Source organism: Maniola jurtina, chromosome 18 (assembly GCF_905333055.1).
Source record: "Maniola jurtina chromosome 18, ilManJurt1.1, whole genome shotgun sequence".
Lineage (NCBI taxonomy): Eukaryota > Metazoa > Arthropoda > Insecta > Lepidoptera > Nymphalidae > Maniola > Maniola jurtina.
This window is the reverse complement of record NC_060046.1, coordinates 12,714,350-12,741,375: the sequence shown is the minus strand read 5'-3', so window position 1 is coordinate 12,741,375 and position 27,026 is coordinate 12,714,350. Positions and strand designations below refer to the sequence as shown.

The 27,026-nt window shown below is 37.5% G+C and overlaps 1 protein-coding gene across 9 annotated transcripts in view; it reads left to right on the top strand.

The window, feature by feature from the left end:
* Nucleotides 1–27,026, top strand: part of LOC123874363 (myogenesis-regulating glycosidase) — a 41,624-nt gene that overhangs the window by 1,034 nt on the left and 13,564 nt on the right. Inside the window, exons 1-3 of one of the 9 annotated variants that reach the window (XM_045919650.1) lie at nt 4,699–4,938; nt 9,060–9,636; nt 24,563–24,657. In XM_045919650.1, the coding sequence (XP_045775606.1) occupies nt 9,088–9,636; nt 24,563–24,657 (644 nt within the window). In that variant the 5' untranslated portion in view covers nt 4,699–4,938; nt 9,060–9,087. Of the gene's footprint in view, nt 1–4,698; nt 4,939–6,207; nt 6,225–6,282; nt 6,301–6,899; nt 6,916–7,840; nt 7,860–9,059; nt 9,637–12,600; nt 13,775–17,271; nt 17,953–21,074; nt 21,150–24,562; nt 24,658–27,026 lie in introns of those variants that run through there. The other 8 variants (XM_045919653.1, XM_045919651.1, XM_045919654.1 and 5 more) reach the window with 8 other exon arrangements.

Sequence of the window (27,026 nt, the reverse complement as noted above, 5' to 3'; positions counted from 1 at the left end):
TTACAAGTGCTATTATAGGTAGGTATTGCAAACCTATAGATCTTACGGATCTACCTATAACAATATGTAATCTCTTTATTTCGCAGTGCAATTCAAGTGTAGATGAATATTTCAACAACGATTTATCAATGAGTTCTACAGAATAAACCTAAATTAAATAAAGACTAGGTACCAGTACGAGGCATTGCATTGTACCTAGTTAACTACCCAAAATACTGGCAGCATTGCGCTTAAATGGATGACCAATCTAATTCTTTGTCCAAGGTATCTGCCAGCTCTTGGGTCCGGTCAATATTGAATAACCCTTTTTGAAATGTAATTCAACACACTAATATTATAAAGGAGAAAGTTTGTATGTGTGTGTGTGTGTGTGTGTGTGTGTGTGTGTGTGTGTGTGTGTGTGTGTGTGTATGTTTGTTACTCCTTCACGCAAAAACTACTGAACGGATTGGGCTGAAATTTAGAATGTAGATAGATTATACCCTGGATTAGCACATAGGCTACTTTTTATCGGGGAAAATCAAAGAGTTCCCACGGGAATTTTAAAAAACCTACATCCACGCGAACGAAGTCGCGGGTATCAGCTAGTTTCATTTAAAAGTAAAATTTTAATTTTGCGTTACAATATTCCTGTTATGGTATAACAAAAACCCGATCGGGTTTGTCCTTATACCGACATTCATCTGTGTTCATAGGCCAGCGCTTGAACTTCTTACAATTATAATAGGTAAGTATTTGCGTACCTAACTATTCATTTTCTTTACTGTCTTATTCCTCATTGCTGAGGGTTGTGACCCTTTCGATTAATCACAATATAATGGAAAGAGTTTTCTTGGAATATATAATAATGCGGTGGCGCGAGGGTTCCAGATCATTCCACTTAATTAATAGAACTAGATTTCGACTAGGTACGTTAGGTATACAGTCTATCAGCTAAGTGAATATTTGCACCTACGAGTATAATACATTTCATTCCATTCCATCAGCCTGTATCATCCACAGCTGGCCACAGGCCTTTCTAAGAGTGGTCAGTACACTACTTTCAATGAGCAGCGCCAACAGACAAGGATATAAATAACTAGGTACACTTATATTAGTTTGTTTTATGTACATTCTTACTTATTCGACCTAATTAGTCCAGTGGATATGAATATAACTAAATAATTAGTAATTCTATTTAGAATCAGATCACAATCACGAGGCGTCGGTATTAGCATGCTAATGCTGCAGTCCTCGGGCTTCACAATGCAACACATTTACTCGTATTTGCAACATATTTACATTCTACACCCATCTGTAGTCTCTACACCTTATTATCTCCAATATTATAAAAAAAAACAGGACTGCTCTGTAAAACTACGAACTCAGTAAACACATTTGGAATGGCTCTGTCGCATGGGCATGGTAAAAGCCGGGATTTGATCATATCTCTTAGGGTTATGATCAAATGCCGGAGATGTTAAAATAGTAATTTGATTTTGCCATTTCTTTGAAGAAAGTCATTGATTTGTTCAAACCCATCCACCATTGCTCTAGGGAGAGCCCTAGAGCAATGGTGGATGGGTTACTAGCTTATTCATAGAGATGAATTAGTTATTCTTATTAGCTTATTCTGTTAGGATTCTGTGGGTGCCATAAAATCGCCAAATTATTTTTTTTTTTTCAAAAAAAATTATAGCCAGTGTCACTTGGAATGATAGGATTCTAACGATAGCCCTGCATACATCCATAACTGTTCTGGTATTTAGAAGTTATAGTGGAATTTAGGAACTCACACAGGCACATACACCCTGAAAACATTAGATAAACTTACACTTCTTTTTTCTGACAGTTGTGTAAAAAGAGCGTTTCTTTATTATTTTGTCCTTCAATCATGCTGCAACAAAGCAACCGATCTATGTAAATTTTTGCAGACCTGGAGAGGCTACTTTTATCCCAGAAAATCAAAGAGTTCTCATGGGGTTTTGAAAACCTGTATAGTCACCATTATCACTATCAAGCGATTAGACTTGTCCACCGCTGGGTATAGCTCTCTTGTACGGAATTCCACCATGTGGACGCCATGGTCTTGCGTCCACATGAGACCAGCGGCTCACTTGATTCTTTGGATGTCGTCTGCCCACCTGGGGGGGGGGGGGGGGGGGGGGGGGTCACCATTCTTGGAACCCTAAATATAAACCCTTATATCGATTTTTCGAACTATGTGCCCTGCCCATTACCACTACAGCTCCGCAACCCGTTGACCTATGCGATAGAGTAAAAAGTTATCATCTTGATGATCAAACCATGATTCAGTTATCAAACCCAGGACCTCATCTGCAGCCGAAGATGCTAATCACTAGACCAACGAGGTATTCACTAAATCCATCCACGTAAAACATTAAAGTGATTTGAGTCTCTATCGTCACTCGTTACAGTAATGTGGAGCTGAACGAGAGGACATGCAGATAACGACCACTTCAATACTGTATAATGCTCAATTCATGGCTACTGCTAAGTGTTTACTTTACTTTTATTGTACCTATTTACCTACTATTACTTAGGTACTCTAGTATTCTCTATTAGTTTAACAAGGCTCTCTCCGTCACTTACCTACTCCATACAATCGTCGCCCCGATTTCATTTGAATATTATAAGCAATCCAAGTCCATGAAATGCAGACATATTCTAGAAACTAATATCTGTGCCTGTAGTGTTTTAGATTTTTCTAAAAAAATGTAGTTTTAAAATTACAGGGACTCAAAGATTTGTATGTGAATTTTTAAGATCGCGTAACTTTGATACCGAATATGTATTTTTAACGGAAATCTGGAAAACCACAGACATAGATATTAGTTCCCGGAACGTTTCTACAAAATTCCATTGAGTATGATTGGTTAGTATTCCAATGAGAGACGAACTACGTTTGTGTGGAGCGAGTGACGGAGAGACCCCTCACTTGCTTTAACGGGAAGGCCAACATCGTGAGGAAACCTGCATACAAACCTGAGAATTCTGTCTGCCAATCCGCACATGGCCAACACGGTGGACTATGACCTAATCCTTTCTCTTTTCTCTTTCTAAGAGGAGATCCGTTTTAGCATTGGGTTGATGGTGATGATGGCTTTGTTAATTAAATTAAATTATTATATAAGTAAATAGCGTTATAATTACGATAATAACCGCAAACTTCCTGTCCAGCCAAAGGTTTAATTCGATAGCCCCAAGTTAGTATGTTGGAATAAACATAGCTCCATAACTGTAGGTAAATTAGTTTTAAACAACAATTCGGTAAATGCAGACTTTAAAACTGCAGTTTTTGTTCATTTTAAGTGTAAATTAAGTAAATAGGCACATTATTTTTAAACGTTTTAACAGTTTTAGTGCTTACAATGTTTAAGAAGCAGAACATGATTTAAAATAGTGTTTAGAAGTAGTATTTTCACGTTTTAAAAATACTTTACAATTTTTTTACAATCGATTGCAGCGATAGGTAGATAATTAGTGATGAAACCTATATATTTACAGTCTAAAATTAAACATGCTATCGAGAAATAGACGTACTTACCTATTTAACCCTACGATATCGATATGATATTCAGAAAGTGTTCAAACCTAAACACTCACAGCTTTTGTCAAATAATAGATAGGTGATGGCCTCTTTGGTGCAGTGGTAAGCGATGTGGTCTTATTAGTGGGAGGTCCCGGGTTCGATTCTTTTTTTTTGGTTTGGAATTTTATTCTCTGGTCTGGTGGGAGGCTTCGGCCGTGGCTACTTACCACCATTAACACCACTAGTTACAACCCATACTCCTTTGATTTAATGAAAGCTTTCCAGGTTAACCCGCTTCCATCTTAGACTGCGTCATCACTTACCACCAGGTGTGATTGCAGTCAAAGGCTAATTTGTATCTGAATATTTTTTAAAAACTACCTAATATTCAAAAAATCTTTCTCCAAATCAGGTGCAAACGCAATTCAAGTATCAATAGGCCGTCAATCTAATTATATTCTCGTTAATTAGGTAATCGTTAACGAATGATTAAGAACAACGTGATGATACAGACAGCATTAGCGAATCATTGCGATCATTAACAGAACAAAAAACCACCTGCTCTCGTGTGAACTGTGAATACCTTTGAATACCAAGCAAAAAGTTAAATCACAAAAAAACTAACAAATTTGATGGGCATAATAATCTTATAGAAAATGACAGACATAAAATTAGAGTTCAAGGCCTTTTATTTGTCAAAGGTTCTATAGTTAGGCGGAACCCCTTTAGACTTGGTGGGTATGTACGTTCATGTATGTAGGTACGTCTGTTTTCGAAAAAAAGGAAGACTCTATTAATCCATAAGGACTTAAAAATTTTTTTACTAAAAAAGTTATTGCGAGTAGATTGCTATTAAGTACTTATGTCTATTAATTAACAAAATGTCTTCTAAACTGATGTTTAACGTATCTTTAACAAAATATATCTACTAGGTACAACACAATCTTGCATTAGGAGTTATATTTAAGGAAACGTTTCTCAAATTCCAGCGTTTCCTAAAACCTCTTAAATTACTTATTTAATTAGAGATAGAAACAAAATACGTGTCGAATTGAGAACCTCCTCTTTTTTGAAGGCAATTAGAAAGGGGGGGTAAAACTAAAGTGCAAAATGGTGTAAAAAGTCACATAAAAATTATTCCTAGATCATTACCTACTCACCTCCTGCAAAAAAATCGTGGTCAAACTCTATATAACCATCTCGTACCTTTCGGTGGAAAAAAGTTTGAAAAACCAAAAAAGATGAAACTCTTCGAGAGCTGCTTGTACAGCGAGAGTCGCTTCTGCAACTGCTGCATGTTCTACCTGGACTACATCTTGTATGCAGTGCTGGCGGTCGTTGGCGTTGCGGTGTTCCTGTACTTCGTGGTGGATTATAATATCTAGCCATGGACGCAGACACTGAAGGTAAATCTCCACATCCATTCATCTTTTAATCAGGACTAGAAGATGCCCGCGGCTTCACCCGCGTGGATTTCGGTTTTTTCATCCCATAGGAACTCTTCAATTTTCCGGGATAAAAAGTAGCCTATGTCCTTCCCCGTGATGTGTCCCAAGTCTGCACCAAATTTCATTGAAATCAGTCCAGTGGTTGGGCCGTGAAAACGTAGCAGACAGACAGACAGATAGCCAGACAGACAGACAGACAGATAGACAGACAGACACACTTTCGCATTTATAATATTAGTATAGTATGGAAGTATGGATATAGGTGTTTCTCGCTGGCTCTTCTCAGTAGAATTTTCAGTCCCGGTGGCGCTGGTAGAGCCACATGCTGTCGTTACATAAGAAACACTAGTGATAGCCTCATTGGGTGACAGAAGGGCTGGCTCATTTTTTGCGCAACGGATCAGCCTGGCTGTCCAACGCGGAAATGCAGCCAGTATTCTTGGCACCATTCCACGCGGGTATGATTTGTATAGTAATTAGATAAGGCTAGCTTTAACTTTTAACACTATAGTAATTGTCCGGCATTCCGAACCAGTGGTAAATTATTTGACGATTCAAAAGCACTTGTAAAAGTTTATTTGAATAAAAATCTATTCTATTCTATTCTATTCTGTCCTACATGAAATACAACTTTATTGAGTTGTTGTTATTTGGCGCGAATGTTTGAAATTAAGGATTCTAAGGTTAAAAATAGAATCCTGAGCGTAGCGAGGAATTCAGAGACACTAGCGCAAAATATGATTTTGCAGCTGTGCGAAACACACAACTTTTCATCTCACTACAGCGACGAAAATGTTAGATGCAAGAATACAAGACAATTTTGAAAAACGATCTTTTTTAGGGTTCCGTACCTCAAAAGGAAAAACCCTTATAGGATCACTTTGTTGTCTGTCTGTCTGTCTGTCCGTCCGTCCGTCGTGTCTGTCAAGAAACCTATAGGGTACTTCCCGTTGACCTAGAAAAATGAAATTTGGCAGGTAGGTAGGTCTTATAGCACAAGTAAAGGAATAAATCCGAAAACCGAGAATTTGTGGTTATATCTCATATTGGGGCCAAATATTTATATTTCAGCATCCACGATGATGTTTATTTACACAGTACATATATGAAACATAAGGTAAGTGTCAACGAGCTAATCACGAAGATATAATCTTAACAAACAAGTGGAGGCTTGCTCAATGGCCAGTGTGTGTACAGCATTAGGGGCAGTTAGCGAGTGCGTAGCATATTACTTGAGGCCCCATGTAAGGAATAAAATTATTATAATAGTTTTTTACCGCGTTTTTTGTCTTGTACGTTTGTACTTGTTACTTTGATTCGGTAAGTTTTTTTATAAATATTTTTAGGGTTCCGTACCTCAATTAAGGATAAAGGATCCCTTATAGCATCACTTCGAAGTCTGTCTGTTTGTGTTAAGAAACCTATAGGGTACTTCCCGTTGACCAAGAATCATGAAATTAGGTCTTATAGCACACGTAAGGGGAAAAATCCGAATACTGTGAATTTGTGAATACATCCCAAAAAAAATGTGTTTTCAACTTTCAAAGTAAAATTAGTTTGCTAATTAGTGGGGTGTCATTTTATGAAAGGGAAACTCGTATTTACGAGTAATAATTCCCTTTCATAAAATGACACCCCACTGAATGATGAAAATGACACAGATTTTTATTTATGTTTTGTTTTTGATTTATCGTGCAAAACATCGGAAAAAATATCCGTGTACGGAACCCTCGGTGCGCGATTTGCACCTGGCCGTTTTTTTTTTAATAATACAAAACTCACTACCTACCTGACATATATCAAAGCTAATAAGAACCAAAGCTTTAAAGAATCTAGTTTGTAGGGTTCCGTAACCGAAGGGTAGTTATTACTGAGCCTCCGCCGTCCATCCGTCCGTTTGTCTATCAGCGAGCTGTATCTCTTGAACCATAAAAGGTAAGTAGAGCTGAAATTTTCACAGAATGTGTCCTTCTATTGCCGCTATAACATGAAATAACAAAAATTTCAAAATGGCCGCCATGAAAATTAAAGTGTTACTTCTTGTTCGATGGTACGGAACCCTTCGTGTGCGAGAACGACTTGCACATGGCTGATTTTTATATTAAGAATACAAAAAATTAGTAGGTCCCACTAATTAGGTATTATTATTGTAATATATTTAAAGCCATTTTAAACCTTATTCTGTCTAAGAAAGTCGCATCATAATCGGTCCAGCCGTTATGAAGATGAATAGCCCGGCGCGTTAAAAACTAATCAGTCAGTCAGTCACCTTTTCCTTTTATATAGGTAGTAGCTGATGCCCGCGACTTCGTTCGCGTGGATTTAGGTTTTAAAAAACCCGCGGGAACTCATTGATTTTCCGGGATAAAAAGTAGTTTATGTTACTCTCCGTCCTTTCAACAGCTGTCTCTATGCCAAAAATCAAGTCGATTAGTTGCTTAGTTAGAGCGTGAAGGAAGGACAAACAAACAAACACACTTTCGCATATTTATAATTAGCCGATGCCCGCGACTTCGCCCGCGTGGATTTAGGTTTTTCGAAATCCCGTGGGAACTCTTTGATTTTCCGGGATAAAAAAAAACCTATGTGCTAGTGCAGGATATTATCTATCTCCATTCCAAATTTCAGCCAAATCCGCCCAGAAGTGTTTGTGTGAAGGAGTAACAAACATACACACACACACACACACACGCACACACATACACACAAACTTTCGCCTTTATAATATTAGTTTAAGTTTATTAGTGTGAAGATTGATTGTAAGTTGTAACACTTGCAACTTGATTGCAAAATAACCGCGCATACCGTCTAATTAGATTAGCACGACGTGCGTTCGTCTAGACGATAAGTGACAGCGCATCGCCATTCGCCGCTCATCTGTGAGTTTACATTTCATGTATTACACTTTAGCAACAAATATACCTAATTATGGAAAAACTGGTCAAGTGCGAATCAAGGACTCGCATACGAAGGGTTTCGAACCATCGTAGAAGAAATAACACTTTTTTAGGGTTCCGTACCTCAAAATAAAAAGCGGAACCCTTATAGGATCACTTTGTGGGCTGGCTGGCTGGCTGGCTGGCTGGCCGGCCGACCGTCCGTCCGTCCGTCCGTCCGTCCGTCCGCGTGTAATGCACGCCTAACCACTTTACAGTTTTTGGATTTTTCCCTAGAGTGCTAACTGCCAAATTTCATGATTCTAGGACAACGGGAAGTACCTACCTATCTATCTCATAAGTTTTGATTTCCTTGACCAGTCAACGAAGTGATCCTATAGGGTTCCTTTTTTCTCTGGAAAAGGAACCCCAAAAACTTGTTCATGGCACTCAGTTTAATATTCTACAATATATTATATCCTAGCTATAATTTATAACCACAGGAGTTTTTTTTGGTAGTGGGTGAGTATAGATGTATACGAAAATCAAATATTACGAACGAGATATTTAGGCTTGTGAAAACCGCATTAAAATCCACCAGACATTTAGGAGTTCTAAGCGAATGCACGAAAAAACACGGATTGCGTCTTTATTTACTCACTATAAACAACTTTTAAAAGAAAACAGAGAAGTGCCAGAACACTTTCCAACGAGTTAATTATTATTAATTATCTAGACAACTTAGCTATAATTTATAATTATCACAGATAATTATTATGTGAATAATTAATTACAATTAACTGTTCTATGATAATAATACCTAAGCAATTATTATCATTAGTTGATTCAACCCGCGACTTCGTACGCGTGGATTTAGGTTTTTAAAAATCCCATAGGAATTCTTTGATTTTCCGGGATAAAAAATTGCCTATGTCAATTGAAGAGACGCAAGCTACCTCGGTTCCAAATTTTATGCAAATCGGTTAAACGGATGGGTATTTAGGAATCCCGTGGGAACTCTTTGATTTTCCGGGATAAAAAGTCTATGTCCTTTCCCGGGATGTACTCCAAGTCTGTACCCGTCAAAATCGGTTAACCTGTTGGGCCGTGAAAACGTAGCAGACAGACAGACAGACACACTTTCGCATTTATAATGTTAAGTATGGATCTTATGATATAAAAATTGTTCTTCTATATTTCCAGACCGCTACTATGAAACAACTACACTGAAATGGAAAACGGTGATGGAAACAAGTACCAATACAAAGATGTCGCAAAAGGACTCAACTCTCCTGAACTACGAGCGAATGTAAACATACCATACGTTGACGATTTCGTTGAACTTGACCAAGCAAGAGCCGATGAACCAATCAGACCGAAAACCTTCAGAGATGTCGAAAAGGGAAATGTTCCTTATACTACAGAAGATAAAAAAGAAGATAGAAAGCTACATGCTAAAGATTTAGGAGCAATCCGTACTCCAAACAGTGACACAATAGTAGTAGATACACCAGAAGGAACGTTATACATAACATTAGATCCAGAAAAGTCTAAATCCAAACCGAGTAGTCCTAGTACTGTATCTACAGATGTCACTATGTCCCCAACATCTCCTGGCACTTCTAGAGCATTCGGGGCTCAAGAGTCAAGTGAATTAATAGCGGTGGAGAAGGATGTGGAGCGTAGGAGAACCAGTTTGAGAAGAAATTCAATTTCGATGCCAACGCTGCCGAATTTGGAGTTGCTGAGACAAGAATACTTGAGGAATTCGCAGGATGGGGTAAGGATATTACGATTTATTAAAAAAACTAAGAAGTTGTTGGTCAAATTGTAGATATTTAAACAACGTAAATAAGTTAAACAGTAGATGAATGACATGTTATTTGGATATCGGAATATAAAATGTTGTTAATAGAAGATTTGGAGGATTCGAATGGCTTGGCAAAAATATACATCCTCTTTCCTTCCTATTCCGTGGAAACAAAAAAATCTGACCTCATTCCTCGTTCACATTATAAAGGGAAACTCTTTGCAAACAGCTTTCTAGGGAAAACGGTTCTAGCTGCACTTGGGAGAAGCAAAATGAAAGGGTTGATTGTATTTGTTCCTCACAAAATAATTATATGATATGCATTACGTATCTGCATAGTGAAGATAAGTCTCAGTTTACTTTGCAACATTTTAGGACGCGTTGTTGCTCTTTGATATCTTGAACTTAACATGTGTAAATTAAAAATTTATAACACCCCCGACAAGTGAAGGTTACAGTAATTACTAGAAAAGAGCTGATAACTTTCAAACGGCTGAACCGATTTTTAACACCCGACCCAAAAAGAGGGGTGTTATAAGTTTGACGTGTGTATCTGTGTGTCTGTGTATCTGTGTATTTGTGTGTCTGTGTATCTGTGTATCTGTCTGTGGCATCATAGCGCCTAAACGAATGAATCGATTTTAATTTAGTTTTTTTTGTTTGAAAGGTGGCTTGATCGAGAGTGTTCTTAGCTATAATCTAAAAAAATTGGTTCAGCCGTTTAAGAGTTATCAGCTCTTTTCTAGTTTTCTTGTAGAAAATAAGGTTAGAAAACCGTTAGGTTCATAATATTATGTCAATAGACAAATGTCAAGCTGTCAAGATGGACGTTGCCTAAATACATACTTAATTATTTATTTGAAAATGATGTTTTGGAAAACTCAGATACTTTGGATCGTCGGGGGTGTTATAAATTTTTAATTTACACTTGTCTTGGATTATAGTTAAGAACACTTTCGATCAAACCACCTTTCAAACAAAAAAAAAACTAAATTTGAATCGGTTCATTAGTTTAGGGGCTACGATGCCACAGACAGATACACAGGTACACACGTCAAACTTTAACACCCGTCTTTTTGGGTCGGGGGTTAAAAAATTAGAATTTTCGCCAAAAAATTTATTGTCTATTTGACCGAGCCGATTACTATAGCAAATAGTATACCTAATACTTTTGACCTAGATATACTAAGAACAAACAGTCATCAGCAAATTCACTTGTAATCCACATATGTACTTCGCACTATCTTAATCTGAACAAATATTAACCTTTTTCAACAAGGCTTGTAGAGTTAATGTTGAATAAATTTTTTTTACTCAGTTCATGTTGAATTTTAAACTAGTAAAGTGGATAACAGTTATTTTAACTAAGCTTGCAATATTGCCGCGGTGTTCATATATGAATTTATATAATACCTTTGCTTAATATTTATTTATCGGATGCGAACGAACTGACTGACTGATTTATCGCCTCACAGCAATCCTCACAGCCATAGATATGCTCACAGCCTTAACTAAAGGACGGATCGGGCTGGGAATACAGATAGCTATTATTATAATATGTCGTAGACATCCACTAAGATTTTTGGAAATTCGACTGCTAAGGGGGTAACCAAGGGGGTAACATGGCGATTTAAAATTTATGTAGTCCACACGGTTGAAGTTGCAGGCATAAGCTTCTTTTCTATGTGATACTTTCAACTTCGGCCGCACAGATTTAGTGTTTTTAAATTCCTTTGGGAACTCTTTGATTTTTCGGGTTTGATAAAATCGTCTCCACAACGCAAGCTATGTCTGTACCAAATATCAAAATCGGTTATATGGATGGATCTTGAAAAGGTTAGATTGAAACAGACAGACACTTTCGCAGTTATAATAATAAAATTAATATGTAATATGAATTGCTTAACGATCAAAAAGTAGGTACTTACTTGACAATTATTTTAATGTCTTGGGCATAATACAGACTTATTTAATAAAACGCTGTATCTTAATTATTAATCTTTTACGGTAGAATACCTTTGGATTATTTTATGCAAAAAATATGTGAAAACCCGGACAAGTTAAAATTGTTCTTGGCATGCAAGGTTCCGTATATAATGAATAAACTTTTATCTCGAGCCAAAATATAAAATATCTAATCCCACTAATAACTAGAAAAAAAGTAGAAACAATTTTGAAAAATTTACCCTGAAAAAACATTTTTTAATTTTTTTTTAATGTACCCACCTATGTAGAGGTGTAAGGTTTTGTACGTGTGCTGAATTACAGGTATATTGTACAGTTAAATAAAACATTTGTGACAGACAGACAGACCGTCAGACGACAAAGCCGTTCCTTAGGGTTCCTTATTTTTCATATCTTGTACGGAACACTTTAAATGATTATATCAATGACTAGATGATGTCCGTGACTTCATCCACGTGGATTTAGGGTTTTGAAAAATCCTGTGGGAACTTGTTGATTTTCTGGGACCAAATATAGCCTATGTTCTTCCCTGGCTACGTCTGTACCCAATTTTGTCATAATCGGTTAAATCGGACCGTGAAAAGTTGGTAAACAGACGGACATACATAAATATTCAGACACACTTTCGCATTTTAATGTTAGACATTAAGAAAACATTAGAGCATTGACCCGATAGCTTTAAGTCAACTTTATAAAATGTATATAAAGCCTTAGTTTCGATGCTTTTGTATCCTAATTCCTATATGGTCAAACCATAAAATAACTCGTTTTGGTATACCAGTTCACTTTAATCTACCTTAGTATTTAGTACTCATATGAGGAAGATGGGTAAATATTAATAAAATAATTGTTAGTTTTGTGAATAGGAACTCGTTCTTATATCAGTTTGTATCTTGCGTCAGTTTTTATCATGAGAAATGATAAAAGCTAATTTGATAAATGCACGAAAATAAATTTACTTTAGTTTTGCACAGGTAGCCTTTGGATTCAATTGTATTTGAATCAAGACGTGAGGAAATCATCAAAAGTGTTAATAAAATAAAAGCAGTGACATTGGGCAAAGTGAAATCGATTAAAAAATTATGGTTGTGATAGTGTTATTAAAGGTTTTATCCTCATTTATCAAGATTAGCTAGACTTCCTCCATAGCGGACACGCACGAAAATCCTTGGCGATAGATAAGCGTTATCTACCGACTTAAGATTTTCAAATATTCGCGTAAGGAAAATTCTGGATTAGAAAAACGTTAAAAACAAATTTTCGAACGAATCGAAATACAATTGAAATCGATTTATAGCCGAAATCGAGCTGCAACAGAAATTAAAAGTTAGAAACGAAAAATTCATTGAAGATATAGTGAGAAAAATGGCAAAGAACTGAATAATATTATTATAAGCTAAACAGTAGAAACCAAAAGGGGAACCAACGACAATTTTGAACATCTAAGTTTGACGTTAATGCTACTTGGTAGTTTAAAAAACCACTCGATCAAAGAATATGTGTGTGATGTAATTTTTGATATGGCATAAAAGAAAAGTCCTGTCCAAAAATCCGAATAAAAAAGAGTTGAATTAATATAGAAAGTGCATAAAAATAAGGACATAAATAAACTATACAAAGGACGTATATAATATAGTTCAAAATGAGGGTAAGGAAAAAACCAGATCTGCGTTTGAATATCCCGTCCTACCCTCACGACTATGTGGAAATGCCTCAAGAAACACGTAGACTGATTCGCGAAGCTAACCAAACTGATAACGACATAAAATTTATAGATGACGATCCATCCGATCAACCCTCCGACGACAACAATGGAAGCCATCAGATTAGTAGCCCTACTTTTGAACCTGGAAATGGATTTCGATCGTCAACACCAGAAATTAAAATCTCCAATTCAGAAAAAGAGCATATAGAAATCAATAATAGTGAAGAGGTTAAAGAAAGTAAAGATTTAGATTCCCTTGATTGTACTCGTAATATTCCGGATAAAAGTGAAACAGATAGTGGCGATGAGAAGAAAGATAGAAAAGAAGATTTAGATTCCGATAGTCCCATAATCTTCAGAAAATATGTAAGGCCTGTTATGTCAGTGCCTGATCTTAAAATCAGCACAACAGCTCTTGAAATGGATTTTAGTGAAAATGTAAGTCAAAATGTTTATATTTTCTTATATTTCTGAAAACCTGGAAAACTAATAACAACTACCCCTTATTTTTATTGCCATATGCCTTCCAAGTTAGCCTGCTTATATTTTACAGTAAGCTTGGACCAAAAACTTTAACTTAAAACTTCTAAATATTTTAAATTGTAGTCGTATGTGACAAAATATCTCATAACTTGTTTTTTTGTGAATATAAGTGCAGAAAATCGGATAAATTTGAGAGATTTTGAGATTTATTGGAATGCCAAACAAATTTCTCTTATAAATTATATGATTATGCAAATGCAGTTTGGTATACCTAATATTATCAGAAAGCAGAGTTTTCAACATGCATATCATGTTTTATGTAAATGTTTCGTCAGTGTAAACTCACGGTTACATTGCAATAGCGTCACTAACACTAGATCGCAATCAACGGCTCTTGTTATTGAATAAAATTACTATTACTTGTCCTTTGTTTATGTAAATAAATAATTAATTATTATTATAATTCTAATCAGTGTTGTCACTTTATCACACAGACACTTGACAGCGAAAAGGAAATTATAAAATGGGAGATAATAAATCTTTGCATAACCCACAATTTTTATCTTGTAATAATAATCTAGATAATGTTTTTGTAGGCTACCTGAATTCATTGTTAAACATTTCTTTCAAGTACTTATATATTTATTTTATCATTAGCTTCCGTTCTCGACGTTGCGTCTTTAGTTCAAATTATATCTCAAGGACCTATAAGCATAAGTGCATTTATATCAACAGTAAGCATCGGCATTGTGCGCTCCACAATCTATGACTGTATCGTCCATCATCTTACCATCAGCTATTATTTATCTATTCTTGCCATCAGCTGTGATTGCAGTCAAGTATTTTCTTTAAAGCTGTGATAGCTTAGTGGTTAGAACGTCTGCCTCCTAATCGAAAGTCGGGGGTTCGATCACGGGCACGCATCACTAACATTTCAGTTATGTGCGTTTAAGCAATTAATTATCACTTGCTTTAACGGTGAAGGAAAACATCGTGAGGAAACCTGCATGCTTGAGAGTTCTCTATGTTCTCAAAGGTGTGTGAAGTCTACCAATCCACACCTAGCCATTATTATTAATCCTTTAAATTGGGGTGCGATTGGTATCACAACTCCACGTTTGCATTTTAAAAGGATAATTTTGCAGTGGTTTTCACGTGATGCGTGCATTGACTTCCATTACGAGTAGATCATTATTTCGCAACCATTTTTGTGTCATGAGTTGCGACCCACGTAAAAGCCAAAAGTTAAGTAGAAAGCCTTGCGACCTTTTCACTATACAAAATTGTATTAAGTACCTACTTAATATTTTAATAAATAGGTTATTCATACGTTTAAATCTTCAAGGCTTCGCCAGGCAGGCCCGATTTTAGCATCAGTAGGAAGTAAGACCACATACGTCCTAATACAAAATATACTAAGAGCATGTCTTATCAGATTGTGACCCCTTTAATAACAAACGCGTCCCACAGGTTGATGCATTACACACAACACACACAACAACACACACACACATCATACACATACATACTTTTTTCTACCAACATGTGTTACGTGTTGTGTACACGTAACACAGGTTAATAGAAAAAAGTGACGCAAAAGCATCAGTCAATTCTGTTAGCGTAAATGATAAATGATCGTAAATAAAGGCAGACGAAGAATTACCTCAGATATTTGCCATGCATTTTAGATCCCTTAGTCCCAACAAAGATCGTAGTAAAACTGACCTCAAAACTTACCGTTTAAAGGACCCCAACCAACCTCTTAAATTAGTATCAATCAATCGTTTCTCTAATATAAAACATACATACATGACCTTTGCGATAAGTCTTGTATTATAAGTCGAGTCCACGCCACTTGAAGACATCCTGGTTGAGGGACGTGCGATGTTAATCTAAAAGATATGGTTTTTTATTTTTGCTATTTTAACTGAGGTAAATAAAAAAAGAAACTGCCTGATATAATATTACTATCAATATTCAGTTGAAACTGTTGGGTGGCTAGAAACTTGAAATTTTGCATGATCGATTTCGCTATAGCATAGACCCATACTAAAATGTTTTTCAGGTATTTGCACCGAGCTAAACCGGGTAGGTAGGTATAGTGTGTAGCTTTGCATATTTCTTGTGCTTACACTTATTGTTTTATTTTTAACGTAGATATAAGTATGTCCCATAAATAGAAATTTGAGTTTCATCTAATATTAACTACCGTAGCACTTAGACCATTGACTTTGCCGTTAACAATAACGGTCATCCAACAGTCGATAAGTTATTAAGTAACTTTGTTGATTTTCAAAAACCATACAATTTTTGTTAATAACAACGCTGCTAAGTAAACTATTGACAGATTACAAATAGGATTGACTGTTATTAATTTCGAACCTAAGTAAAATATCAGATATAAACCTACACCTGGGTCCGAGTGAGCTTCGCTTGGTGTTTTTCGTTTTGATTGGTGATATAAACCTGAATTCTCACTGGGTTTCTAGATAAACTTGGAAAGTTAAACATTATCTCAATACAAAATTTCACCTAAATCGTCAGAGCCGTTTTCAGAAACTAATTAGGTACACATAGGTAGCTATATATACAAGAAAGAATTGCTCGTTAAAATTAGAGTATATTATGTGCAGTACTCAGACAAGCCATTGAGTTTATTCTAAGTGACAAATTCATTGAAGCTGCAGCTAACGACATACAATTTTTAGATGAGGATGCATGTGACTAACCTTATGAGGTTAAAAATTGGTTGTCCAAGTTTTAGGCCAGAAATTGATTTAGATCTTTAATGTCCATGATTATTTGAATGTGCAGTATCAACATTTAAATTGCTGACATTCAGACAAATCAAACAAACGATTATGAGCACAAAGAAACAAATTATTATTATTGAGCTGCATAAATTAAGATTGAGCTCTTTTTAAAAGACAATAATTTATAATTAATTAATCATTCATTCGAAATATATTATACGCCTGTCTCGGTCGGAAAGTTGAATTTGCATATTTACCGAAGTTTTGCATTCTAACACACGAGGAACATTGTCTGTCCTGCCAATCTACTCTTCCTGTTTTAGACCACTAACAAATTATTGTTATTTGGAGCCGCTGTATTCAAAGTCAAACTCAAAATCATTTAATCAAAGTAGGTACAATTGTACTCCTTTTGATGGTCGAAATTGTTTTGTACGATGTAGTGGTGATAATTAACTACGTAACCTAAAACTAAAGCTACGAGGGTTCCAAACTTGCTATTTCTTAGGGCAGTTTAGTCTTTGCCTTTATCTGAAGAAACCAAATTATTCTGGTATGATTATATATCGATTAAGGAAAATTTTAATTCTTCATTGGAGTTTATTTTACGAGTTTTATAAATAAAACGACTCCCCTCACTAAATTCGGAGGTCACTTAGCAATCCTGAGCTCAGACTGTAACCTATTTGCCTACATTCAGTACATTTACTGTGCCCGTGATCTTTACATCTTGATTCTTTGATCACGTGGATTATCTGGGATCATACTTTTGTATCCTGGTATCCAAATAGTTACTCATTCAATTTTTTACTTTATTCAGGCGTGTACAATGCAATGCTTAGTGCAAATGTGATCTTGCTTCTTCTATTTGAAGTGATAGTTTATATTCTTAAAGAGTTTTATCACCGTCTTGCTTTGGTGAATAAATCATATCAATTATTATCAACTGATCAAGTCATATGAAATATACCGGGTAGGAAATATTATGTGTATTAAATAACAAATATAGGCACAAACAATTCTCAAAAACAAACCGTGAAATAGTAAAACAATAACTAATTACTTTTCAAATGTGAAATAGTGAAGTGAAAAACTTCTCAAAAGTGAAGTAGTGAAGTGAAATTCACTTCTCAAAAGTGAAATTGTGAAGTCGATAGTGAAACAATGAAGAGTTCATATTCAACATCTCAAATGGACAATGAAAGTCGATTTAGCGCTTTTGCCCAAACTTTCAAGTATCGATCGCCGTTGTGGATCGAATCGGACTCTGACATCAGCAAGAGTGAGAGTGGGGCCAACAGTGGGCTTGGCAACAGTGATGAGAGCTTAGAGTGCAGTTCCAATAGCTCGGACAGTATTAACAACTTTTTAGACAAAAAGGTTACTTAATATTTTTTGTGAAATACGTTTGGAAGTTATGCAAAGATGAGTTATATTTTTAGGGTTTCGTACCTCAAAAGGAAAAACGGAACTCTCATAGGATCACTTTGTTGTCTGTCTGTCTGTCCGTCTGTCAAGAAAACCTAAAGGGTATTTCCCGTTGACCTAGAATCATGGGCAGGAAGGTAGGTCTTATAGCACAAGTAAAGGAAAAAATCGAAAACCGTGTCATTTGTGGTTACATCACAAAAAAAATATTAAAATATGTTCATGAACGAATAATTTGATTGGTAGACTATTTTCAATTTTCAAAGTAAGATAACTACACCAAGTGGGATGTCATATGAAAAGGCTTTACCTGTACATTCTAAAACAGATTTTTGTTTATTTTTATGCATAATAGTTTTTGATTTATCGTACAAAATGTCGGAAAAAATACCCGAGTATGGAACCCTCGTCAAAATACACCGCTATGTATCGGAAGATTGCGGGTAGTAGTCGGGTTTTAGTGCTGTTTAACTTCATTTTGTTACATTATAAAAATTAATGTTTATTTGCTCGTTTTTCTAATCGCATTCAACATAATAAAACGAGTGAATACTGGTAAAAGTCCAAAATTAAAAATTCGCGACGGATGGTAAAAAATACAAAAAAAAAAAAAAAACAAAACATAATATAGTGACGCACCAGTATTCGAACCCGCGAACGTCAGATTTCAGTCACGAGCTCTCACCAACACGCCACGTCTATGTGTACTGCGTTGATTGAAAAAGATGATTGTAATCCTTGCGGTCAATGCGATCAGAAAAACAGGCAAATGATATGTATAAGTTCAGTATGTGCGGTACACATTATCGTGTAAGAGCTGATAACTTTCAAAAGGCTGAACCGATTTTATTGGATTATAGCTAGAAACACTCTCGATCAAGCCACCTTTCAAACAAAAAAAAAACGAAATTAAAATCGGTTCATTAGTTTAGGAGCTACGATGCCACAGACAGATACACAGATACCAGATGCACAGATACACAGATACACACGTCAAACTTATAACACCCCTCTTTTTGGGTCGGGGGTTAAAAAATACAAAACTTATCGTTATTAGACAAGGAAACTGCATACATACCTAACATGAAAACATAATGACTACACATAGGTAGGTAGATAAGTAGTAAGTACCTACCAGTCTAATTCAAATAATAGCCGATATAAATAATTGTGCAGGTCTTCCTGTTGAAGCAGGTAAAACAAACAGATGTTTACAATGTGATGTTAATGTACTTAACTTCTGTGGCTACAGTAATTATAACATAACACCACCTACCAACGGTCACATCGTGATAATCTATATCTATATACTATATACTAATACTTATAAATAAAATTGAAGTGTCTGTCTGTTTGAACGGGCCAATCTTCGGAATGGCTGAACCTATTTTGACGGGACTTTCACAGACAAGTAGAGGATTAACCAAGGAGTAACATAGGTTACCTACTTTTTTAACAGACTTAAAAAAATGGAGGAGTTTTGTTTTTCGACCTAAGTATGTACACTGATATCTCCGAGATTTCTGAACCGATTTGCGTAACTTTTTTTTCAATCGATAGAGGAACTTTGCGACATTGTTCCATAAAAAATTTGGATTCCAACTCCTCAATCCTTATGCTGCAGGTGATCTGACCAATCCACTAGGGCGAAGCTGTGGGCATCATCTAGTTAACCAATAAAGTGCCGTAATGTATCCCACCAACCGTCCCCAATCTTCACATCGATTAAATTGTTATCTAATTAGGTACCTCTATCTGGATGTTGTCTTGGGTCTTGACCATTTGTACCTACACTCAAATCTTCATAAGTAATTCTAAATTCTGCAACTAACATCTGAAAAACTAAAAACTAAAAACTAAATTATTCTGTAACTAGCTGATGCCCGCAGCTTCGCCCGCGTGGATTGGTCAGATCCCCTGCAGCATCAGGATTGAGGAGTTGGAATCCAAATTTTGTATGAAACAATGTCGCAAAGTTCCTCTATCGATTAAAAAAGAAATGACGCAAATCGGTTCAGAAATTTCGGAGATTTCGGTGTACATAGGTAGAAAAACACAACTCCCTTCTTGAAAGTCGGTTAAAAAAGTAGCCTATGTTACACCCTGGTCAATCCTCTACTTGTATGTGAAAATCCCGTTAAAATCGGTTCAGCCGTTCCGAAGATTAGCCTTTTCAAACAGACAGACAGACAGACAGACAGATAGACAGACAAAAATTTTAAAAATGTGTGATTCAGTTATGGTATCGTTCAAATAACCATATGACCTTAATATGTGGTAGTTATTTCGAAATTACAGACAGACACTCCAATTTTATTTATTAGTATAGAATATAGATAATTGATGACATGGTGGGGGGACATCCCGGGCCAAAAACTAGTGTGCCGCTTTCTAAAAAAATTTAGTAGCGACATCTCTAAACGATGTCTGGAACTTAGTCAAATAATGAAGAGCTGGATCTTTTCGCTCAACAGTTAAACACATTTCAGATAGATGTCGTTACTCGTTTTAAATGTTATGACTGTTTTTGAATTTTACAACAAACAACAAATCAGTTTGTAAATCGAATCGAACAAAGACTTTACAAGGTCTACAATAATTATAGTACTTACTTTGAATAAATGATTTTGTAAAAGGTAGTAATAAACTTAGAAATTCTACCTACTTTCAATTTCGGCAAAAAAAATATTGGTGAATATTTAAACTTCTCAGTGCAATTCAATATGGGTTTTATATTATCAATTCAGAACGTCATACTTTTTCTAGGAAGGCTTATAATTCGGAACGCTTTTCGTACCGACAAGAACCAACAAGAAACTCGGCAGTTGCTCTTTTCAAATGTCCAATTCACACGGTTGCTCAAGTCTTTCTGGAGCAAGCTGCAAATCAAATCCACGCTTTTTTTAATCATTGATTGTATCACATGCGTTTTTAGAAGCATATTTTGAGGTACGGAACCCTGAAAATAGATGCAATAATTTGCCTCAAAATAGGAATGACCTTACGTCCCTAGACATAGTTCAGACGAGGCAATTAGCCCGTGTCTCAATTAGCTAATTGCTTAATTAAGTGCAGTCGCGGCACGCGCCTAGTGCAGTATGCGCGGTGTCAAGAAAAGGGTCGATTTTGATTGCATTCCTCTCACTAAGGTAGAATTTTTTTATTTTCTATGATAGGTAGTCGAAATCCCACAGACTCGTACGAAGCGATTTGCTTCCTCGTTTCTAATGCGCACTGCTAGAATATGGAATGCCTTTCCGGCTTTTCCATTTTTCCCGCTAGCTATAATATTGGCACCTTCAACAAGTGTAAATTAAAAATTTGTAACACCCTCGACAAGTGAAGGTAACTAGAAAAGAGCTGATAACTTTCAAGCGGCTGAACCGATTTTCTTCGATTATAGCTAAGAACACTCTCGATCAAGCCACCTTTCAAACAAAAAAACTAAATTAAAATAGGTTCATTAGTTTAGGAGTTACGATGCCACAGACAGATACACAGGTACACACGTCAAACTTATAACACCCCTCTTTTTGGGTCGGGGGTTAAAAAAGAGTAAATAGGCACCTTCTGGGTAGGTGCGTTCCACCTTAGGCTGCATCATCACTTGCCAGCAGGTCTGATTGCAGTCAAGCATTAACTTCTTCTTCTTCTTCCAGCCCTTATCCCATGCTACGTGGGGTCGGCACAACATGTCTTCCTCTTCCACTCTCTTCTGTCATCCATCAACTTATCATCTACCCCTTTTATACGCATATCCTCTTTCACGCAATCCATCCACCTTTTCTTTGGTCGTCCTCTTCTCTTTTCTCCATCCACATGCATATTTAACATTCTTCTAGTGATATGACTCTCTTCCCTCCGCATTACATGCCCATACCATGCCAGCCTATTACTCCTCATTTTTTCTACCACTGGTGCTACTTTTAAACTTCCCCTTATATATTCATTCCTTATCATATCCATTCTTGTCACAGCACACATCCATCTCAACATTCGCATTTCGGTCGCATGTACTCGTCTTTCATCCTTCCCTTTTACCGCCCAACATTCTGAACCATACAATGTGACAGGTCTAACGACAGTTTTGTAAATTTTCCCCTTAAGTTTAAGGGGCATTTTCGGGTCGCATATAACACCTGAGACCTGTCGCCATTTCATCCATCCCGCATTCATTCTATTGTTCATGTCTCGATCAATGCTACCGTCACTTTGGAAGAGCGAACCGAGGTACCGGAAATTGGAGCAGACAGGTAGAGTTACGCCATCCAAAGAGATATCAGAGAAACTGGAGGGGCCACCGAAGCCACAGAACAGATGTTCTGTCTTCGTTCGGCTGATCCTCAGGCCAACACTCTCCAATTTCTCTTGCCATCTACGCAGTCTGCTCTGGACGTCGGCCGCATCTTCTCCGACAAGCACAATGTCGTCGGCAAACAGCATGCACCAGGGCGCTTGTTCCTGTATGTTTGACGTCAGAGCATCTATTACCAGGACAAACAAATAAGGACTTAAAGCCGATCCCTGATGCAAGCCTACTTCCACATTGAACTTGTCCGTAACGCCAGCTTCTGATCTGACCCTTGTACTCGCTCGTCTATACATCGCTTTCACAAGCCTCACATACTTCTCAGGCAATCTCTTCACTTTCATAGCCCACCACAAAACTTCGCGAGGAACTCTGTCACATGCCTTTTCAAGGTCGATAAATACCATGTGCAGGTTTCTATGTGCATTCTTGTATTTCTCGCAGAGTTGACGGAGTGCGAATATTGCATCTGTCGTACCTCGACCTGGTATAAACCCGAACTGGTTTTGGGTAACCTCAGTCTCCTCTCTCATTCTTCTTTCTATCACTTTTTCCCAAATCTTCTACTACTATATGACATGAGCTTTATTAATAATACTATGTGACATGAGCTTTATTCCTCGGTAGCTGTTACAGTCTTGTACATCACCCTTGTTTTTGTAAATGGGCACCAGCAAACTGTTGCACCACTCTTCTGGGATCTCCTCCTCGTGTAACATCTTATTGAAGAACAAAGCCAGCCAGCTCCATCCATCTCCTTTTAGACACTTCCATACCTCAGCTGGTATACTATCTGGCCCTGTCGCTCTACCATATTCATACTTAATACTGCCATTCTTACTTCATCTATACTCACCTCTTTAACTATAGCCTATAAATTAAAAAGTCTATGTTTTAAAAAATCATTCATTGATTAGAAATACATTATTTTATTATATTTATAAGCCTGGACACTTTGTTAATGGGGCAAATCGATCAAGAAATTAGTGGACCTACCCATGTTTGTATTCTTATAATTTTAGATAATAAACTAATGGACCAATTATATTATTGTCATCGGGACAATTAGTTACAAGATACGTACTGCTGGTCTATTAAATATCTAATAAATAAATAATTATTATTTACTTATTTGTTAGTTGAAAGTGGTTTATATCGCTGGTTTGTAGAACTAGAAAAGTGTGCCCAAGAAATGGATTTGATATCCGTTAGAGTTATTTATGTGGTTAGTAAATTATGATTTGATTGTAAAGCTAAGTTCTAGAGGACTTATATAGAGTCCCTTTAGTCCATCATCTGAGCTGAGTGTTTCTTTTGAAGGTAACATAAGCTAGTTATCATTAGAATCGTTAATCTTTTTTTTTTTTATTCACTATAGGTAAGCGCTTGACCACAATCACACCTGATGGAAAGTGATGATGTGATGTGGTCTAAGATGGGACGCGTTTACCTAGAAGGTGCCTATTCACTCTTGTTTTAAAGATACCCGGATTGTAATTGGTAGGAAAGTTCTTGTGGTCACAGAAGTGTTGTGGTTAGCATGTTTGACTGAAATGGATGACTATTAGATCCTTGTTTTGGGTCTAAAAAATAGTTCAGTATTGGGGTCAAGAAATTCTTAGTAGGGACTTACCCGGAGTGAGGAAAGTAGGTACTTACCTGGGTGAGCACGGAAAACCGTCGGGCCTGCATCTCTCTCGACCAGTCATGTCGGATTGTGATCGCATAGGACTATGACAGGACACCTGCGATTGATCATGTTGTGCATTATTAAGGTTAAGGAGCTGAAGTGGCAGTTACCAAGTCATGGCTGTCGCGACGGCCGATGCGGTAGACGTGTTCTGCCCCCGATTCATGGTTATCGTTATCGTCAAATAATTCTGCCCTTTGATTGGCCGTGAAAAAGGTAAACAGCGAATGAACCAATCAAAGGGCAGAATTTCTTGACGATAACGACCATGAATATGTTTTTCTTGCACAATCAGGGATTGGATACTACGTAGGTACTTAACAGTGTAGGACGCACTTCAGCCCGCTGGACCGGTGATTCAAAGAAGGTGGTGGCAAGCAGGTGGATGAGGAAGGTGTATGGAACTGGATTGTGTGATAAGATCTCCCGCGCTGATGGCTTCTTTCTATGGAGATTGGCTGACGTGACCGAAATTCTTTGATATAAATGCCTATATGTATCTGCATATGCTTATAATGTGTATATGTCTCTCTATATTTAATTATTATAACTCTCTCTCACAGATTCCTGAACACCACCAAAGCTCCGCGTCCGTGTTCAGTGATGGCGACAACACGGCAGACGACGCCAACGTCCTCTCCGACGACGAACAAACCAAGTAAGTAACCGTGTTGGTTTTAGGGTTCCGTATCTTAAAAGGAAAGAAGGAACTCCTATAGGATCACTTCTTTGTCTGTCGTGTCTGTCAAGAAACGTATAGGGGATCTATCAAGCGTACGACGCGCCTACGAGGAAGTGCTCCGACCGTTGACTCGGCTCGTTCTTTAGTGCGATGCGTTTTGTATCATCATCATCATCCTCAAGAAGCCTTCGCCAACTCACTACTGAGTACGGGTCTCCTTCTCAGAATGAGAAGCGTTTCCGTGCGAAGTGCGAACTCATAACAACCTAAACACGACTTGCAATAGATACTCATAGTCAGTGGTTGACACATTGTCCCAGTGTGCTCACAACAAGCTGACAGTGAATCAGAACTATCAAGCGAACGACGCGCTTAATGAGGAAGTGCTCCGACCGTTGACCGGGCCCTTTCCCTGCTACCAGAGTGAACGATGCGTTTCTATGCGAAATGCGAGCTTATAACCGCCAAGCCACGACTTACAATATAGGTAGAAATAAGGTCAAATTGAAATTTATTCAGCATCATTCCTCGACGGAGGCAGCCAGATCGCTTCGCTCGCCATCTCCCCCCTTCGTCTCAGTCAACCTTACAGGCTGGCTTCATTCAGAATGTCCTTTGCGAGCTTCTGATTTCGCGTTTTACAAAAATGTAGAAGGGGTAGAATAAACAAGACTGCGTGGTGTCGGATCTCAGATCTCGTTCTGGTTTATTTAGAGGATGCCCGCGACTTGGTCCGCGTGGAAGTAGGTTTTTAAGGATCCCGTAGGAACTGTTTAATTTTCCGGGATAAAAAGTTGCCTATGTCAATTACAGGGACGCAAGCTACCTTTACCTGGACATTCTAAAACAGATTTTTGTTTATTATTATGCATAATAGTTTTTGATTTATCGTGCAAAATGTCGGAATAATACCCGAATATGGAACTCTCGGTGCGTGAGTCCAACTCGCACTTGGTATGTTTTTCCTTTTGAGGTTCAGAACCCTAAACGGACGGACGGACGGACAGACGGATAGACGGACAGACAGATAGACAGCAAAGTGATCCCGGGTGCATAATAGTTCTTGATTTATCGTGCAAAATGTCGGAATAATACCCGAATATGAAACTCTCGGTGCGTGAGTCCGACTCGCACTTGGCCTGTTTTTCCTTTTGAGGTTCAGAACCCTAAACGGACAGACCGACAGACGGACAAACGGACAGACAGATAGACAGCAAAGTGATCCTATAAGAGTTCCGTTTTTCCTTTTGAGTTACGGAATCCTAAAAATGAAAAAAAAAACATATAGTGACGCACCGGTACTCGAACCCGTGATCGTCACGAGCTCTCACCAAGACGCCACGACAATGTGTACTGCACATACTGAATTTATATTATTTGCCTGTCTTTCTGATCGCATTAACCGCAAGACTACAATCATCTTTTTCAATTAACGCAGTACACATAGACGTGGCGCGTTGGTGAGAGCTCGTGACTGAAATCTAACGTTCGCGGGTTCGAATACTGGTGCGTCACTATATGTTTTGTTTTGTTTTTTTGTATTTTTTACCATCCGTCGCGAATTTTTAATTTTGGACTTTGACCAGTATTCACTCGTATTATTATATACTAGAGGATGCCCGCGGCTTCGCCCGCGTGGATTTCGGTTTTTAAAATCCTGTAGGAACTGTTTGATTTTCCGGGATAAAAAGTAGCCTGTGGTCTTTCCCTGGATGTATCCCATGTCTGTACCAAATTTCATTGAAATCGGTTCAGCGGTTGGGCCGTGAAAACGTAGCAGACAGACAGACACACATTCGCATTTATAATATTAGTATGGATTGCCTTCATCTCGTCAAAGACGCATGTATTTATTTAGCCAAGAGGATCCTAAGTGACAAATTGTACATCAGTCAGTAATGGCCGGTCAGATCGCGTTCGCGCATAGATGTGTGTCAATTGCCTGTTAGTATATTGCGGCAAGGGTGCCGGCTGAGGGAGACGGGCTCTTGACCTAAGTTACGAAACCTGAAGGTATCGCCACCAATCGACTCGTAATCGGCTCGGTTTTTAGAGTCCGTACTCGTACTAAACAAGAAAGCAACTAAGGAACGAAATAACTTAATTAGATAAAGTGGGTAGAAGGATTTTATTTAACGTACCTCGTTGGTCTAGTGGTTCGCTTATTCGACTACAGATCACTAGGTCCTGGGTTTGAGTCATAAAGATAGTCAATATTGTAAAGTATAACATCATTATCAGCCTGTGGAAGTCCACTGTTGGACATAGGCCCTCCCAAAAGAGCGCCACCACGCCACGCCCGGTCCTCAGCGTATCTCATCCAGCCAAAGTATGACCTATATCAC